This window comes from Musca autumnalis, unplaced genomic scaffold (assembly GCF_047663935.1).
Source record: "Musca autumnalis isolate F117 unplaced genomic scaffold, ASM4766393v1 scaffold_3, whole genome shotgun sequence".
Classification (NCBI taxonomy): Eukaryota; Metazoa; Arthropoda; class Insecta; order Diptera; family Muscidae; genus Musca; species Musca autumnalis.
The window spans coordinates 60889845-60910656 of NW_027411866.1; the positions used below are offsets into that span (position 1 = coordinate 60889845).

The 20812-nt window shown below is 35.5% G+C and overlaps 1 protein-coding gene across 1 annotated transcript in view; it reads right to left on the minus strand.

Annotated features, from left to right (window-relative positions):
* SerRS-m (Seryl-tRNA synthetase, mitochondrial) overlaps nucleotides 1-1695 on the minus strand; it is a 135077-nt gene extending 133382 nt beyond the window's left edge. The window contains exons 1-2 of the mRNA XM_073979153.1: nucleotides 1576-1695; nucleotides 944-1508 (exon numbers count right to left, since the gene is read on the minus strand). Coding sequence (XP_073835254.1) covers nucleotides 944-1508; nucleotides 1576-1658 — 648 coding nt within the window. The 5' untranslated portion in view covers nucleotides 1659-1695. The remainder of the gene's footprint in view (nucleotides 1-943; nucleotides 1509-1575) is intronic.
* Nucleotides 1696-20812: the final 19117 nt, after the last annotated feature.

Sequence of the window (20812 nt, forward strand, 5' to 3'; positions counted from 1 at the left end):
CCATAATTTGTTGCCCTAAACCAAGGCACTTTTTTATATAAATATGCCTTGCCCTAAACGAACAATATGAAATTTTCTACAATTTTGGTCTTTGCAATACATTTTTTGCCTAACTGTATATAAACAATTTTAAACTTGCCAAATCCATAGAGTTTTTGAACTTTCGAATCCTAAATCTGGAGCAGGTCGAATGTTTGGTCTGTATTCGGATCGATATTCTTGCAGTGCTGATCGCGCCAATCTATATCATGGGCAGGAAGTCCATACTTCCCGACATATAGGCTCCGAAAGTTCAAAAAATCCCTTGGGATTGACGATGTTTGGTTTAAATCGAAATTTTTTCGTATATATTCGGCCGGCGATTTAAGACTTTCTTCTATGGACAGGAACAAATCTCGGTTAGCGCGAACAAAATTTTCCTTCAAACCGAAATTTTTTTTATCATCGATCCGAATTCAGTCAGTATATTCAACTTATGGCCAATATCTCGTCAAGTATGTACTTGCCGCCTATGTTATATAGTCAACCAAAAAGTCTACATACACCCTATAAATCTCGAGTTTTAAGGGTATGGAAACCTCTTAGTTGAAAACAGGTGCAGCAGGTTGAATGTTCGGAATGGATTCGAATGGATATGAAATGTTTGCCACAGTTAAGTCTTACAGTGTTGATCACGACATTGTATACATATACATATATGTATACAATGGCGTGATCAACATATACATATATGTATACAATGTCGTGATCAACACTGTAAGACTTAACTGTGGCAAACATTTCATATCCATTCGAATCCAGTCCGAACATTCAACCTGCTGCACCTGTTTTCAACTAAGATGTCGATCCAATACTTGCATGTAACTATTGCATTGTTTCGTTTTGCAAGTCGGTCAAGCATTACTTTCCAAATACATATGTATGTATTAAATGTTCTTCATACTTGCGTCCTTTCGCCATCCGCCTGCATTCCACACCCTTCGATTATGCTCTTTGGTAAAATATCTGGTACAGAAAGAAAACTAAAATCATTTTCGCAGAGCATGTCAACGGCATACTCCTTCAAAGCATGCTCCATTTCCGCTATTTTTCCGAACAAGTAATAACTCTTGTGACCTGTGTAATTTCCCAGGTGGTCCATTCGAAATAAGTTCATATATTTGGAAGCTTCGGAAAATTCAGTTGCCCTTGTATTCCTAAAGCCTTTTGGTACAAACAATTCAACTTGCTTGGGTTCCGTTCCATAGTCATGTAATCTAGGATGCGTTGAATTTGGAAGTTTAAAAAGTTCAGATTTCAATGTTTTTATATCTTGTGCATTGTCAGGTCGAATACTACTTAAGAGTTTTCGTATCTGTGGAACGTTATTGTTGTGTTGTCTTAGCATAACGTTTTCCTCCAGTTTATCCAGGTCAATCGCTACAAGTTGATGTAACTCCTCCGGAAGTACTTGTTTGCAAAACCTTGCGGTACAAAAGGAACGCACCAACGTATTCATTACGGGAAGACTATAATAACATATTTTTCATATTAAGATGCTATGTAATTACGAAATACTAATACTCCATAACTTACTCTGTTTTTAGACTATTTAGGCGGCTTTTACAAAGTGGCGAGAAATTGACAGCAATTCTCAGTACTAGAGTTGTATAGTTCATGAACGAACTAGTTCAATTGAACGATTCATTGAAAAGAGCATATGAACTAGATCAGTAGATATAGTTCAATAGCTCACTGAGCGCCGACCGAAAGATCCACGAAGAACGATCAACGAACGAACGATTCACAATCTAGTTCAGCATGTCATTCACATATGAATAAAGTGACGCCGTCTTATGTGCTAATAATTGGTGCCTTCGTAATGTAATGAGTTTTGTTTATGTTTTGGATCTATGTCAGTAGTGCGATTCTCTAACTCATTTTTTGAGTTAACGACAAAAGTCGTTAAAATTAAAACGCAAAATTATGAATGAAAAGTTCAAATTAAAGTTGACAACACTCTTGCTATCGGTAGAACTTTACGACTACATTTTATTCGTCGCTAACTTACCGAAAAATATCGTTAATTACCGAAATTATAAGCATTTTAATTTTACCGATTTTTGTCGGAGACTCGAAAAATGTGTTAGAGAATTGCACTACAGGCCTGCTCAAGGTGCGCACCTGAGCTGTCGGTGTGTGTCAATTTTCTCACACACACAATTTAAAAAGAGAGCTTTTGTTTTTGTTTTGAATATTTTCATAATTAAAAATCAGTCTCTATTGAACATTCAATGAGGAAGGTTCTGTTTTCGAATTTGTCTATGAATTTATATGCGTACACTGAAAAAATGAATGAAGATACTGAATACGAATTTTTATTTGCCTAAAATTTTTACGGCAAATTAGAGTGTTTGGTTTGTCAACGCACTTTGGTTTGTCACGAACTTGATTTGCAACAAATTATAACATCAACAGTCACATTTGGTCAAAATAAAATAATTATTCTACTCTATATTTTGAAATATAAAATAAAAAAAAAACTGTTACGATATTTCTCACAGTATACAGAGAGACAAAGGAAAATTGAAATTTGTGTATTTCAAAACCAACACAATTACAAAATGTGTTTGTATGTGTCTGAGCAGGCCTGATCTATGTGAAGTGTCAACCACCACTGTAATAGAAGTAATTTCTACATAAAGAACATTTTTGACATAACATATCCCAATATATCGAATCCATTACCTTCAATGTGCCTTGTTTTGGATAGAAAAAAGGAAAAATAAATAGAAACGTACATACACAAAGCTTTTTTCGCGGTGATAATTTCTACACACACAGCAAAAGACATTTTTGCCAGCCACTTAAATGAAATTCTGATTACAATTTTTTCCAAAGGACGTTTTTTTCTAAACTCAATGCAAACTAAATCTTTCTGTATTAAGGGAATAAAATCTAATGTAATATTTTTATAGTTTAATTATACTATTCTAATGTTTGTTCCTATTCGGTGTATGTATGTGTTTTCATCATTCTGATGAGAATGATTGAACTATGAACTAGATTACTGAACTAGTTCAGTTAAAAAAAACTGAGCTATTGAACTAGATATTTCAAATGAACTAGATTGTACAACTCTACCGTGGCAGAACTACCAGTAATGCGATTCTGTAGTAGAGCTGGCAAACCATCGATATTCCCAACATTAGATATTTTCGATATAATGTTTTAAAATATCGATTGCTATCGATATAATCGTTAAGTTGTCATCGCCATTAATTTGGAGATAAAGTGGCGGAAATGTCAATGATTTTCTTGAAAGTAGTTCACAGAAATGTAAAGGAGAATAAAAAACTACTTTAATTTTATAAAAAATGTAAAAAAATACATTTCATTTTACCGAAAAATGTGTACGTGTGACTACGGACTAACTTTCTTACACACACATAACCGAAAAGCAGCGAAATTTCTATTTATTTCACTGGATTTCAGGTTAGGGGTTTTTATTCCGATAATAACGATAGGCAAAACTATCTATCGATATTGAATTCTTAAATAATAATCGATATTATCGATAGTGACATCGATTTTTTGCAAGCTCTATTCTGTAGCTCTCTACCGATGGAATTAACGACAAATGTCGATAGTTAGCGATATTTGTCGGTAAGTGCTATTCTGTAAAGCTGGGTACACATTGTCAGTTCTGAATGACAGCTTTGTTGTTGCTTGCTAGTGTGGCCGTTCATTTTTATCATTCATCATGCAACCACAAAACATTCATATAAATCGTATGCTTGTTAAAGTAAAGGAACGTTTTGCAGGTTAAAAATGGTAAGAAATGGTAACCTCAGGCAGGTAAAGGAACAAAGCTATTGTCAGGTTTGAATGTCGATATTTCTCAAGTATCGATAACTGTCCAACCATCCAGCAACCACAAAATGTTTTGTGGTTGCTGGATGGTTGGACAGTTATCGATACTTGAGAAATATCGACATTCAAACCTGACAATAGCTTTGTTCCTTTACCTGCCTGAGGTTACCATTTCTTACCATTTTTAACCTGCAAAACGTTCCTTTACTTTAACAAGCATACGATTTATATGAGACCAGTTCACCACTTTTACCATTTTTTGCCACTGTTACCATTTTTTAAAGTAAAGGAACAGACCAAATGTGTAACCTGCGTGAAGTTAGCAACGATAACAAAAGTTATCGAAAAATACAGGGTGACACAGAACGCCCAAAATTTGCATTTAATACGTTTTTTCCAACTGTGGGGACGAAAAATAGCTACGAATATAAAAATTTTTTTAATTAATTAATTGGATTAATCGAGCTAACATGGCCTAAGGAGTTTTGTATTGAAAAATTAATTCTAGCGAAATACCACACACTCAACCATTACGCTACGATCGTTTCGCCTGGTGGTTTAAGCCAGGCTCATCAGGCGTATTTGAATGCTAATGGCTAGAAGACAAAGGCTGATTTTGATAACTTCTATTTATACAAACATTTTTACAAATTTGTAATTATGAAGTATTTATTGAAGTCTTTTTCTTTATCAAGTCACCTTAGTGTCTTGTCTAGGAATCATTTTCTCAATACATACACATATACAATCGAAGGGGGGTTTCCTTCATGAATTGTAATGCCTTCAGTTTTAGAAGTTTTTGGATATCATGTCGACTAGTTTGTTGATATGATACATTGTCGACTAGTTTTCCTAAAACTTCAAAATAAAAGCAACAAGTGGGTTTGTTTACAATGCATTTTTTGAGCATTTTTTAAAAAACGTGAAAAAATGAATGAAGAGTTAAGTTTTCTCCACATAATCGAGTTGTGAATATGATAAACTGATTGTTTCAATGCATATCTCACCAATTTCAATTTCTTCCATACAAATGGTCTAAAAACAATTTTAAAAATCACTTAATTCGATTGTTTTTAAAATTGTTTGGCATATTATTCAAACACCACACACACATACACAGTTTGTTTATATTGTTTTGAAGTTCTAGGCATAGTCGAATGAAAAAATTTAAATTGACATAAAGCTTTGGCTAACCTTTCTTATTAAACCATGGATTAATCCAATTAATTAATTAATTAATTAATTAATTAAAAATAGTGGCCTTCGTCCTAAATAGACAATAATAAATAAAAATTTATTTATTTATTAAAAAATAAGCTCCAATGTATAAACGTACACAAGAAAATATACATAAAAGGAAAGAAGGAGTCCTCACGAGCATTTTGGCACACTCCATTTGTTCCAGGTCAGTTTTTTGTAGAACAAAGTTTCCAATTTTCTGGTTTCCAACTGGTGGTCAACATAGAAAATTGGCTCTGGAAGCCACAATATAAAAACGTACACAAAAGTCTCAACGCCAAATGAAAGAGGGAATTTTACGTTAATCCGATAATATCGATATACAAAACTATCTATCGATATAAGATAAATCAAAATCAGTTGCGGAGGAAGTAAACTCTGTTGCTAGCAGCGGTACTTAAACTGCAACAGCTTGATGTTCCGGGTGTCGAGTATCTCACTAAAGTTCTCAACCTGTCGCTTGCCAAACACATCGTTCCCGAAGTCTGGAAAATAACCCAGCTACTGATGCATTGCAAGAATGCCAGCAAAGGCATATTGTCGCCCGTAGCAAAGACCCTTGGTGCTTTAATCCTCCCCAGCATCAGAAATAACTGTCCAGTTGCCGATCAATAGCATGGGATCAGTAAGCAGCACAACAATTGCGCTCACCCTAACCATCACGTAGTGATGGAAGATCCACCACCTAGACGCATCCGTAAGGACTTCAGGTGTTACCGTGATGACATCCAAGACGTCATTCCATCGGACGTCAACCGATTGTCTTACACGGACTCCCTGAACATTGTGCACCAACGGGCGGTCTCCGAAGCCATAAGTGTGTACAAAAACAATAAAGTCCTAAATCAACATCCTCCAGCAATTTCGGATAGTGAGAGGCTTCTTCCAAGGCAAACTCGTTCCATACTGGCACAACTTAGGTCTGGTTACAGTAGCATTCTCAATTCCTACAGAGAACGCATTGTTCCCGGTACCATAAACAGGTGCCCCTCCTGCCATCAAAGCCCTCACGATACTTCACATCTATTCAACTGTCCGTCCGCCCCCACAAATCTAACCCCTGTTGATTTGTGGTCACATCCAATTGAAGTAGCACAATTCCTTCAATTGCCAACATCAAATCCTGTTCACACAACTAATTAATAATATATTCCATTTTCTTTTCTTGTTCCATTCTTCCTTTATAATTTTCAGGAAAGAGCTTCCGAATACAACCGAACTGTTACAACAACAACAACAATTGCGCTGCAGGCCATCTCCACACATATTAGGCGAGGACTCCATCAGAGCAAGCCGTGTGAGAGAAAAGTGATAGTGGCTCTTGATGTATCAAACCCCTTTGATACTGTCAAGCACTCCACGCTGCTTGAGGTCATCGAGCAGACTACGCTCTGTCCAAGTTTGAAACATTGGATAATAAATTATATGTGTGGACGCCAGACGTACGTAGAATTTAGGATCAAGAAGTCCAAGACCCGTAGAATGAAACAGGGAGTTGTCCATGGTGGGGTTATATTGCCGGAACTGTCTAAACTATAACCTAACCAACCGTTGCAGACGGCATTGAGATCGTAAAGTATGCGGATGATTGTACGATCTTGGCGTCAGGTGCCTTCCCTGATGACATTTGTGAAAGGCTGAACTCCTTTTTTTGCTGATCTTACCACCTTTTTTCCACGCGAGGAATATACAAATATCAGCCAATAAATCTACGGGTTTAGAACAAGAGTTGAATGTCGTGGTCGATGGTAGCAGAATTCAGACCACAGACCCAGGCAGGCCATAATTTGTTGCCCTAAACCAAGGCACTTTTTTATATAAATATGCCTTGCCCTAAACGAACAATATGAAATTTTCTACAATTTTGGTCTTTGCAATACATTTTTTGCCTAACTGTATATAAACAATTTTAAACTTGCCAAATCCATAGAGTTTTTGAACTTTCGAATCCTAAATCTGGAGCAGGTCGAATGTTTGGTCTGTATTCGGATCGATATTCTTGCAGTGCTGATCGCGCCAATCTATATCATGGGCAGGAAGTCCATACTTCCCGACATATAGGCTCCGAAAGTTCAAAAAATCCCTTGGGATTGACGATGTTTGGTTTAAATCGAAATTTTTTCGTATATATTCGGCCGGCGATTTAAGACTTTCTTCTATGGACAGGAACAAATCTCGGTTAGCGCGAACAAAATTTTCCTTCAAACCGAAATTTTTTTTATCATCGATCCGAATTCAGTCAGTATATTCAACTTATGGCCAATATCTCGTCAAGTATGTACTTGCCGCCTATGTTATATAGTCAACCAAAAAGTCTACATACACCCTATAAATCTCGAGTTTTAAGGGTATGGAAACCTCTTAGTTGAAAACAGGTGCAGCAGGTTGAATGTTCGGAATGGATTCGAATGGATATGAAATGTTTGCCACAGTTAAGTCTTACAGTGTTGATCACGACATTGTATACATATACATATATGTATACAATGGCGTGATCAACATATACATATATGTATACAATGTCGTGATCAACACTGTAAGACTTAACTGTGGCAAACATTTCATATCCATTCGAATCCAGTCCGAACATTCAACCTGCTGCACCTGTTTTCAACTAAGATGTCGATCCAATACTTGCATGTAACTATTGCATTGTTTCGTTTTGCAAGTCGGTCAAGCATTACTTTCCAAATACATATGTATGTATTAAATGTTCTTCATACTTGCGTCCTTTCGCCATCCGCCTGCATTCCACACCCTTCGATTATGCTCTTTGGTAAAATATCTGGTACAGAAAGAAAACTAAAATCATTTTCGCAGAGCATGTCAACGGCATACTCCTTCAAAGCGTGCTCCATTTCCGCTATTTTTCCGAACAAGTAATAACTCTTGTGACCTGTGTAATTTCCCAGGTGGTCCATTCGAAATAAGTTCATATATTTGGAAGCTTCGGAAAATTCAGTTGCCCTTGTATTCCTAAAGCCTTTTGGTACAAACAATTCAACTTGCTTGGGTTCCGTTCCATAGTCATGTAATCTAGGATGCGTTGAATTTGGAAGTTTAAAAAGTTCAGATTTCAATGTTTTTATATCTTGTGCATTGTCAGGTCGAATACTACTTAAGAGTTTTCGTATCTGTGGAACGTTATTGTTGTGTTGTCTTAGCATAACGTTTTCCTCCAGTTTATCCAGGTCAATCGCTACAAGTTGATGTAACTCCTCCGGAAGTACTTGTTTGCAAAACCTTGCGGTACAAAAGGAACGCACCAACGTATTCATTACGGGAAGACTATAATAACATATTTTTCATATTAAGATGCTATGTAATTACGAAATACTAATACTCCATAACTTACTCTGTTTTTAGACTATTTAGGCGGCTTTTACAAAGTGGCGAGAAATTGACAGCAATTCTCAGTACTAGAGTTGTATAGTTCATGAACGAACTAGTTCAATTGAACGATTCATTGAAAAGAGCATATGAACTAGATCAGTAGATATAGTTCAATAGCTCACTGAGCGCCGACCGAAAGATCCACGAAGAACGATCAACGAACGAACGATTCACAATCTAGTTCAGCATGTCATTCACATATGAATAAAGTGACGCCGTCTTATGTGCTAATAATTGGTGCCTTCGTAATGTAATGAGTTTTGTTTATGTTTTGGATCTATGTCAGTAGTGCGATTCTCTAACTCATTTTTTGAGTTAACGACAAAAGTCGTTAAAATTAAAACGCAAAATTATGAATGAAAAGTTCAAATTAAAGTTGACAACACTCTTGCTATCGGTAGAACTTTACGACTACATTTTATTCGTCGCTAACTTACCGAAAAATATCGTTAATTACCGAAATTATAAGCATTTTAATTTTACCGATTTTTGTCGGAGACTCGAAAAATGTGTTAGAGAATTGCACTACAGGCCTGCTCAAGGTGCGCACCTGAGCTGTCGGTGTGTGTCAATTTTCTCACACACACAATTTAAAAAGAGAGCTTTTGTTTTTGTTTTGAATATTTTCATAATTAAAAATCAGTCTCTATTGAACATTCAATGAGGAAGGTTCTGTTTTCGAATTTGTCTATGAATTTATATGCGTACACTGAAAAAATGAATGAAGATACTGAATACGAATTTTTATTTGCCTAAAATTTTTACGGCAAATTAGAGTGTTTGGTTTGTCAACGCACTTTGGTTTGTCACGAACTTGATTTGCAACAAATTATAACATCAACAGTCACATTTGGTCAAAATAAAATAATTATTCTACTCTATATTTTGAAATATAAAATAAAAAAAAAACTGTTACGATATTTCTCACAGTATACAGAGAGACAAAGGAAAATTGAAATTTGTGTATTTCAAAACCAACACAATTACAAAATGTGTTTGTATGTGTCTGAGCAGGCCTGATCTATGTGAAGTGTCAACCACCACTGTAATAGAAGTAATTTCTACATAAAGAACATTTTTGACATAACATATCCCAATATATCGAATCCATTACCTTCAATGTGCCTTGTTTTGGATAGAAAAAAGGAAAAATAAATAGAAACGTACATACACAAAGCTTTTTTCGCGGTGATAATTTCTACACACACAGCAAAAGACATTTTTGCCAGCCACTTAAATGAAATTCTGATTACAATTTTTTCCAAAGGACGTTTTTTTCTAAACTCAATGCAAACTAAATCTTTCTGTATTAAGGGAATAAAATCTAATGTAATATTTTTATAGTTTAATTATACTATTCTAATGTTTGTTCCTATTCGGTGTATGTATGTGTTTTCATCATTCTGATGAGAATGATTGAACTATGAACTAGATTACTGAACTAGTTCAGTTAAAAAAAACTGAGCTATTGAACTAGATATTTCAAATGAACTAGATTGTACAACTCTACCGTGGCAGAACTACCAGTAATGCGATTCTGTAGTAGAGCTGGCAAACCATCGATATTCCCAACATTAGATATTTTCGATATAATGTTTTAAAATATCGATTGCTATCGATATAATCGTTAAGTTGTCATCGCCATTAATTTGGAGATAAAGTGGCGGAAATGTCAATGATTTTCTTGAAAGTAGTTCACAGAAATGTAAAGGAGAATAAAAAACTACTTTAATTTTATAAAAAATGTAAAAAAATACATTTCATTTTACCGAAAAATGTGTACGTGTGACTACGGACTAACTTTCTTACACACACATAACCGAAAAGCAGCGAAATTTCTATTTATTTCACTGGATTTCAGGTTAGGGGTTTTTATTCCGATAATAACGATAGGCAAAACTATCTATCGATATTGAATTCTTAAATAATAATCGATATTATCGATAGTGACATCGATTTTTTGCAAGCTCTATTCTGTAGCTCTCTACCGATGGAATTAACGACAAATGTCGATAGTTAGCGATATTTGTCGGTAAGTGCTATTCTGTAAAGCTGGGTACACATTGTCAGTTCTGAATGACAGCTTTGTTGTTGCTTGCTAGTGTGGCCGTTCATTTTTATCATTCATCATGCAACCACAAAACATTCATATAAATCGTATGCTTGTTAAAGTAAAGGAACGTTTTGCAGGTTAAAAATGGTAAGAAATGGTAACCTCAGGCAGGTAAAGGAACAAAGCTATTGTCAGGTTTGAATGTCGATATTTCTCAAGTATCGATAACTGTCCAACCATCCAGCAACCACAAAATGTTTTGTGGTTGCTGGATGGTTGGACAGTTATCGATACTTGAGAAATATCGACATTCAAACCTGACAATAGCTTTGTTCCTTTACCTGCCTGAGGTTACCATTTCTTACCATTTTTAACCTGCAAAACGTTCCTTTACTTTAACAAGCATACGATTTATATGAGACCAGTTCACCACTTTTACCATTTTTTGCCACTGTTACCATTTTTTAAAGTAAAGGAACAGACCAAATGTGTAACCTGCGTGAAGTTAGCAACGATAACAAAAGTTATCGAAAAATACAGGGTGACACAGAACGCCCAAAATTTGCATTTAATACGTTTTTTCCAACTGTGGGGACGAAAAATAGCTACGAATATAAAAATTTTTTTAATTAATTAATTGGATTAATCGAGCTAACATGGCCTAAGGAGTTTTGTATTGAAAAATTAATTCTAGCGAAATACCACACACTCAACCATTACGCTACGATCGTTTCGCCTGGTGGTTTAAGCCAGGCTCATCAGGCGTATTTGAATGCTAATGGCTAGAAGACAAAGGCTGATTTTGATAACTTCTATTTATACAAACATTTTTACAAATTTGTAATTATGAAGTATTTATTGAAGTCTTTTTCTTTATCAAGTCACCTTAGTGTCTTGTCTAGGAATCATTTTCTCAATACATACACATATACAATCGAAGGGGGGTTTCCTTCATGAATTGTAATGCCTTCAGTTTTAGAAGTTTTTGGATATCATGTCGACTAGTTTGTTGATATGATACATTGTCGACTAGTTTTCCTAAAACTTCAAAATAAAAGCAACAAGTGGGTTTGTTTACAATGCATTTTTTGAGCATTTTTTAAAAAACGTGAAAAAATGAATGAAGAGTTAAGTTTTCTCCACATAATCGAGTTGTGAATATGATAAACTGATTGTTTCAATGCATATCTCACCAATTTCAATTTCTTCCATACAAATGGTCTAAAAACAATTTTAAAAATCACTTAATTCGATTGTTTTTAAAATTGTTTGGCATATTATTCAAACACCACACACACATACACAGTTTGTTTATATTGTTTTGAAGTTCTAGGCATAGTCGAATGAAAAAATTTAAATTGACATAAAGCTTTGGCTAACCTTTCTTATTAAACCATGGATTAATCCAATTAATTAATTAATTAATTAATTAAAAATAGTGGCCTTCGTCCTAAATAGACAATAATAAATAAAAATTTATTTATTTATTAAAAAATAAGCTCCAATGTATAAACGTACACAAGAAAATATACATAAAAGGAAAGAAGGAGTCCTCACGAGCATTTTGGCACACTCCATTTGTTCCAGGTCAGTTTTTTGTAGAACAAAGTTTCCAATTTTCTGGTTTCCAACTGGTGGTCAACATAGAAAATTGGCTCTGGAAGCCACAATATAAAAACGTACACAAAAGTCTCAACGCCAAATGAAAGAGGGAATTTTACGTTAATCCGATAATATCGATATACAAAACTATCTATCGATATTGAATTTTTTAAAAAATAATCGATATTATCGATAGTGCCATCAATTTTTTGCCAGCTCTACTTCGTAATGTAATGAGTTTTGTTTATGTTTTGGATCAATGTGAAGTGCCAAACCCCATAAGATTTTTGTCAGCCACTTAAATAAAATTGTATTCCTGTTCCAGAACCTTTTACAACGATAACCATTTTTCCTTTATGATACATATTGAAAAAAATAGTAAAAAAAAACATTAGATTCTTGCCGCACTTAAGCTGGGTACACATTGTCAGTTTTGAATGACAGCTTTGTTGTTGCTTGCTGTTTTGTGGTTGCTGGACGGTTTGACAGTTATCGATAATTGCGAAATATCGTCATTCAAAACTGACAATGTGTACCCAGCATTAAGCAGACCATCGAATTAAAATTTGTTTCCGAAAGAAGTTTTTTCTAAACTTAATGCAATCTTATACTATGTTTACATTTACGAAATCCACTCGATTTCAACTGTCAATTCCATTCCTCAAACGTCAAATGAAATCCACTCGATTTCAGATGAGTTTTCATTTGACGTATACACAAAGGAATTGACAGTTGAAGTCGAGTGGATTTCGTAAATGTAAACATAGTATTATGTTTGGTTTACATTCGGCGTCGTTTCGTGATTTGGAAGGCGTTTCGTGATTTCGAGCGAAATCAAGCAAAATTTATCATGATTTCGCATACAAAAATGAAATCATCTCATTTCGTGATTTCAGCGAAATCAACATCGAAATCACAGTACTCATGATATACAACACAGTCTTTCCTTAAAAAAGTACCAAACGTTGCAACACTTTTCACGTATCACAATAAACAAGGTAGATGGTCAATTGCTGTAAGAAAAAATGTTATTATAAAAATTGCTCTGTTCCTTTACGTACATGAGGTTACCATTTCTTACCATTTTTAACCTGCAAAGCGTTTCTTTACTTTAAAAAGCACACAATTTATATGGGAGCAGTTCACCACCACTTTTACGAAGAGCGCATTGTCAAAAATTGCTTTCCCATACAAATTTCTTAAAAAATACGTGAAAGGAAAACTGACGGAAATTGCAATAACTCCAGAAATGTCAAAATCAACGTATCAGCTAACATATTCAGGTACTAATAAACATGCTGCTACTTTCTACTATGCCAAATTTGTGTGGCAGAAAACATGAGCAGATGGTGTTTGTTATTCAGCGCCATTTTCGTTTAAAGAGAAGTGCAAGTCTTGCTAAATTTCGGAGTACGGGAACGCATTTGTAGCACTAAACGGGAAAACTACAGCAAGTAGTAATATTTTGCAGGTTCTGAACACAACTTTTATCTACAAAAATTTATTATTATGATGTTTCAATGATAAAATCATTTTTTATTTTTTCATTTGTTAGTATAATACACAATTAATACGATATATTGATAATTTTACTATAATTTTCGAAATAAAGCTTTAAAGTTCTATATTGTCGTATTTTTTGATGACTAATTCAATTTACAACAGCTTGTTTTGAAAATTCATGTTCGATCAGCTGCACATACATATGCATCTACCTTGATAATTGTGATATGTTTGAAATCAACAAAAAAATAAGTATAAACACTGGGGTGTATTTCAGGATTTCGTGAAATCCAGTGGATTTTGGAGCGTAAGTGTAAACTTGACATTAATCTTTCTTTATGAATGGAATGAAAATATCTAAATTAAAAAATTAATCTTAAAAAATGATCTTCGCCTAAAAAGGCAAACATTTTCAAATAAATAAAATCAGCTGAGCCAGGCTGGGGTTTGAACCCACGTCCTTGAAAAACACAGAAAAAAGTGTTGTCACGGCGTGTTAGCGTTCAGAGCCAAACTCGTAACTTTCCAAGGCAGCGCTAAGCGTTTGTCATGAAAGCACAACTAAATGGGAAAATCCTCATTGTTGTAAAATACAAAACAAAAATGCATTTGAAAGAAGAAAAGTTCGAGGACATCGAAGCCGCTCCACATCCGATATGTCTGAAGAGTCTTTACCGAAGACGAAACATGCATGTCACATAGTGGTGGGTGTGTGGGTTCGAATCGTCGGCCTTCCTTTTTCACTTGTATAATAGATCATAAAGCTCGATTAAAAAATTAATCTTAAAAAATGATCTTCGCCTAAAAAGGCAAACATTTTCAAATAAATAAAATCAGCTGAGCCAGGCTGGGGTTTGAACCCACGTCCTTGAAAAACATAGGAAACAGTGTTGTCACGGCGTGTTAGCGTTCAGAGCCAAACTCGTAACTTTCAAAGGCAGCGCTAAGCGTTTGTCATGAAAGCACAACTAAATGGGAAAATCCTCATTGTTGTTGTAAAATACAAAACAAAAATGCATTTGAAAGAAGAAAAGTTCGAGGACATCGAAGCCGCTCCACATCCGATATGTCTGAAGAGTCTTTACCGAAGACGAAACATGCATGTCACATAGTGGTTGGTGTGTGGGTTCGAATCGTCGGCTTTCCTTTTTCACTTGCATAATAGATCATAAAGCTCGATTAAAAAATTAATCTTAAAAAATGATCTTCGCCTAAAAAGGCAAACATTTTCAAATAAATAAAATCAGCTGAGCCAGGCTTGGGTTTGAACCCACGTCCTTGAAAAACACAGGAAAAAAGTGTTGTCACGGCGTGTTAGCGTTCAGAGCCAAACTCGTAAGTTTCAAAGGCAGCGCTAAGCGTTTGTCATGAAAGCACAACTAAATGGGAAAATCCTCATTGTTGTTGTAAAATACAAAACAAAAATTCATTTGAAAGAAGAAAAGTTCGAGGACATCGAAGCCGCTCCACATCCGATATGTCTGAAGAGTCTTTACCGAAGACGAAACATGCATGTCACATAGTGGTGGGTGTGTGGGTTCGAATCGTCGGCTTTCCTTTTTCACTTGTATAATAGATCATAAAACTCGATTAAAAAATTAATCTTAAAAAATGATCTTCGCCTAAAAAGGCAAACATTTTCAAATAAATAAAATCAGCTGAGCCATGCTGGGGTTTGAACCCACGTCCTTGAAAAACACAGGAAAAAAGTGTTGTCACGGCGTGTTAGCGTTCAGAGCCAAACTCGTAACTTTCAAAGGCAGCGCTAAGCGTTTGTCATGAAAGCACGACTAAATGGGAAAATCCTCATTGTTGTTGTAAAATACAAAACAAAACTGCATTTGAAAGGAGAAAAGTTCGAGGACATCGAAGCCGCTCCACATCCGATATGTCTGAAGAGTCTTTACCGAAGACGAAACATGCATGTCACATAGTGGTGGGTGTGTGGGTTTATTATAGATTTCGTTGGTTCTAACAAGAATGTTTTATAATATGAAAGTATATTTATTGACAAGAAAAACAGAGAGAAAACTGAATACATATTTCATTAAACATTAGTATATATAATAATAAAATTCATAGGCTGCTATGGTTATTATTAACATGGCCAACTAAATAATAACTACTATGATTGCTTTTCTACAACACCCCTTCTCAATCATATAAGCCAATGCATTTTGATAGTTTTTTAAATCTATTATTATCCAGGGATTTCGTGAAGATATCGGCCAATTGATCACATGTTCCGATAGGTTCTATCTTGACAATTCCTTTATCGATGTAGTCTCTTATAAAATGATGCTTTATGTCTATGTGCTTTGATTTCTTAGTCTCAACATTTGACGCCATGAATATACATCCCCGATTATCTTCATAAATTGTCACAGGTTCATTTTGAATGACATTTAAATCTTGAAGTAAGCCACGTAACCAGATTGCTTCTGAAACAGCAGAACTCAATGCGACATATTCAGATGAGGTAGCCACCGTCTGCTGCTTTCTACTTGACCAGGATACGGTACATCCGAATACTTTAAATAGGTAACCACTTACTGACTTTCGGTCAACTTCGTCTCCGGCCCAATCTGCATCGGCAAATCCTACCAAGGGAGGTTCATCCTTTTCTTTTTCATAATTCAATTTTGTTTGCAATGTCCCTTTTATATATCTCAACACCCTTTTAGCTGCTTGCCAATGTGCTTCTGAGGGTTTTTGTTGGAAACGTCCCAAGTAACCGACATGGTAGCATATATCTGGCCTTACACAAAGCATAACGTACATCATACTTCCAAGTAATTCTCTGTATGGTTTATTACATGCCGTTTCGCTTGTGCAAACTTGTAATTTCAAACCTTTTTCCATTGGCGTCTTTACGGGATTACAATCTTACATAGAGAATTTTTCCAATATTCGGGATATGTTTGCTTCTTGAGATAACATTATTTTTGATGCGGTCTTTTCTACCTTTATTCCCAAAAAGTACTTCAGTTCTCCAAATTGTGACAACTGAAATTTTCTCTCTACTTGCGCTTTGAACTCTGCAATAAGTTCCATATTACTGGCAGCAATAAGTAGATCGTCAACATATAGTATGACATAAATAACTTCATCGGTCATAAGTTTGGTGTATAGACAATAGTCATGACTTGATCTATTGAATCCCAATGTGATAAGGTATTTATTAAGAGTCTCGTTCCAACACTTTGGCGCCTGTTTTAAACCGTAGATAGATTTTAAAAGTCGACATGCCATATCTTTGCTTGCTGAAACCCCCTCTGGTACATGCATAAAAATTTCTTCTTTCAGGTCACCATTCAAGAAGGCAGTCTTTACATCCATTTGATATAAAAATAAATCTTTGTTTGCAGCGATGGCCAATAAAACACGGACAGTAGAAAGCTTAATCACAGGTGCATAAACCTCATTGAATTCCACACCTTTCCTCTGTAGAAACCCTTTTACAACTAACCGCGCTTTGTACCTTAATGGCTTCCCATCTCCATCGTACTTGATTTTGAAAATCCACTTTGATTTCAATAATTTTGCTGTTTTGGGAGGTCGTTCAATTTTCCAAACTTTGTTTGATTCCAATGACTGCAGTTCGTCATTTATTGCTTGAATCCACAAATTTTCATCAGATCTACCAGCTATATTGGAAAATTTTTCTGGAATGTCCATAGGTGTTTGCTCTTTAATGTATGCCGAAAATCCTAATTTAAATCCCATGAATCTGTTGGGAACGTGCTTAGTACGTTGACTTCTTCTGGTAGTATTTCCATTTGATGTGGTAACTTGTTGTGGTAAATCTACATTATCTTCATCAATAATCTCCACGTCAGGTGTGCTCTCTGTAATGTCGATAGGTGTCGGAGTAACAGGCACGCTATTCTCATCATCCCCTTCTTGCATGTTACTTCTTATAATTTGTGTTTTCAAAGGATTCACTGTGTTGATATCTTCCTTATATGGAAAGCATGTTTCATCAAATTTGACATCTCTGGAAGTGATTATCTTCCTTTCCTGCATATTCCATAACTTGTATCCATTTGGAACATAGCCCAACATAACTAACCTTTGACTTTTCGAATCTAGTTTCTTTCGCTTTTGTTTCGGTACCCAAGCATAAGCTTTGCAACCAAACACCTTGAATTTCCCAACATCTGGCTTGGTGCCGTACCACATTTCTGCTGGAGTTGTATTTATTAAGGATTTTGTTGGACTTCTATTGATTAAGTAAACAGCTGTCAAAGCAGCTTCGTTCCACATATTCTTTGGCACATTTGATTCTAGAAGCATACTTCTTACTTTTTCCATTAGCGACCTATTGAATCTTTCGGCCACCCCGTTCTGCTGAGGGGTGTAGGCAATTGTTTCCTCCACTTGAATTCCCTTCATGGCATACCACTTCCTTTGCTCATGTGAACAATATTCTCGGCCTTGGTCTACTGTTAGTTTTGAAATTGGCACACCAAATTGTGCAACAGCCATGGCTTCATACTCAACAAATTTTTGAAATACTTCAGACTTTTTGGCGATGGTATATATAATACATCCTTTAGTTCTACATCAAAATCTCGGTTACTCATTCCTTTGATTACGCCTTTATGGTTGGCAATCAGATATTGATCATCTTTAGCGACTTTTATTTCCACGGGAGTTGCCAACATTGACATTGAATCGAAATACCATTTCTCATTCACCAAATGATCGCTTGCACCAGAATCAAGCTTAAATGTTACACAAGACTTACCAACGTTTGAAAAAATTTGCATCTGCCATAAAACAAACTGATTTGTTATTCTCCTTTTGTGTAAATTTGCTTCCTTTAGAGGCACTTCTCTCTTCACTTTGGCGACAATCAATTGCTTTATGACCGAATTTGTGGCACTTGTGACATCGACCTTGAAATTTCCTTTTAAAATTCTTTTTACCTTCAAATGCGGTTTTTGCTGGAATTTCGTCTCCTTCTGAACGATGGGTCATTTTTGTTTCTTCCAAGAGTAGTCGCTCTTTTACCATATTGTAGGATAACTGAGATTCGTCCAAATTTTGTAAAGCTGTTATTAATGGATCGAACTTCTCTGGCAATGTCATAAAAAGTTGCGTAATAACGTCCCTGACTCCAACTTCAGCCCCAGCCATCTTAAGATTCCTGATTAAATTTTCAAATTTCATTAGGTGTTCCGCTACAGACTCTCCTTCTTTCAAACGTAGGTTCAGAATCTGCTTTCTGGTCAAGACTTGATTTGTTATAGATTTCTTAGCAAATACGTTCTTCAGACTCTCCCACATCTCTTTGGCTGTCTTCTTTCCTCGAACGTATCCCAGGCAATCATTGCTAATAAAGGATACCAATTTGTCTCTTGCTTTCTTATCCTTCTTTAAAAATTCTTGCTTTGCAGCATTTTCTGCGGGAGGATTATCCGTTAAAACATCCTCCAGGTTTAAATTCTCAAAATGAATTTGAACTCGAAACTGCCATTCATCATATCCGCATCCATTAAATTGGGGTATACCAACGCTATCCTTTTGTTCGCCCATAACCTATTATAGATTTCGTTGGTTCTAACAAGAATGTTTTATAATATGAAAGTATATTTATTGACAAGAAAAACAGAGAGAAAACTGAATACATATTTCATTAAACATTAGTATATATAATAATAAAATTCATAGGCTGCTATGGTTATTATTAACATGGCCAACTAAATAATAACTACTATGATTGCTTTTCTACAACAGGGTTCGAATCGTCGGCTTTCCTTTTTCACTTGCATAATAGATCATAAAGCTCGATTAAAAAATTAAAACATTAATCCTAAAAAATGATCTTCGCCCAAAAAGGCAAACATTTTCAAATAAATAAAATCAGCTGTGCCAGGCTAGGGTTTGAACCCACGTCCTTGAAAAACACAGGAAAAAGTGTTGTCACGGCGTGTTAGCGTTCAGAGCCAAACTCGTAACTTTCAAAGGCAGCGCTAAGCGTTTGTCATGAAAGCACAACTAAATGGGAAAATCCTCATTGTTGTTGTAAAATACAAAACAAAAATGCATTTGAAAGAAGAAAAGTTCGAGGACATCGAAGCCGCTCCACATCCGATATGTCTGAAGAGTCTTTACCGAAGACGAAACATGCATGTCACATAGTGGTTGGTGTGTGGGTTCGAATCGTCGGCTTTCCTTTTTCACTTGCATAATAGATCATAAAGCTCGATTAAAAAATTAATATTAAAAAATGATCTTCGCCTAAAAAGGCAAACATTTTCAAATAAATAAAATCAGCTGAGCCAGGCTTGGGTTTGAACCCACGTCCTTGAAAAACACAGGAAAAAAGTGTTGTCACGGCGTGTTAGCGTTCAGAGCCAAACTCGTAAGTTTCAAAGGCAGCGCTAAGCGTTTGTCATGAAAGCACAACTAAATGGGAAAATCCTCATTGTTGTTGTAAAATACAAAACAAAAATGCATTTGAAAGAAGAAAAGTTCGAGGACATCGAAGCCGCTCCACATCCGATATGTCTGAAGAGTCTTTACCGAAGACGAAACATGCATGTCACATAGTGGTGGGTCTGTGGATTCGAATCGTCGGCTTTCCTTTTTCACTTGCATAATAGATCATAAAGCTCGATTAAAAAATTAATCTTAAAAAATGATCTTCGCCTAAAAAGGCAAACATTTTCAAATAAATAAAATCAGCTGAGCCAGGCTGGGGTTTGAACCCACGTCCTTGAAAAACACAGGAAAAAAGTGTTGTCACGGTGTGTTAGCGTTCAGAGCCAAACTCGTAACTTTCAAAGGCAGCGCTAAGCATTTGTCATGAAAGCACAACTAAATGGGAAAATCCTCATTGTTGTTGTAAAACACAAAACAAAAATGCATTTGAAAGAAGAAAAGTTCGAGGACATCGAAGCCGCTCCACATCCGATATGTCTGAAGAGTCTTTACCGAAGACGAAACATGCATGTCACATAGTGGTGGGTGTGTGGGTTCGAATCGTCGGCTTTCCTTTTTCACTTGCATAATAGATCATAAAGCTCGATTAAAAAATTAAAAAATTAATCTTAAAAAATGATCTTCGGCTAAAAAGGCAAACATTTTCAAATAAATAAAATCAGCTGAGCCAGGCTGGGGTTTGAACCCACGTCCTTGAAAAACACAGGAAAAAAGTGTTGT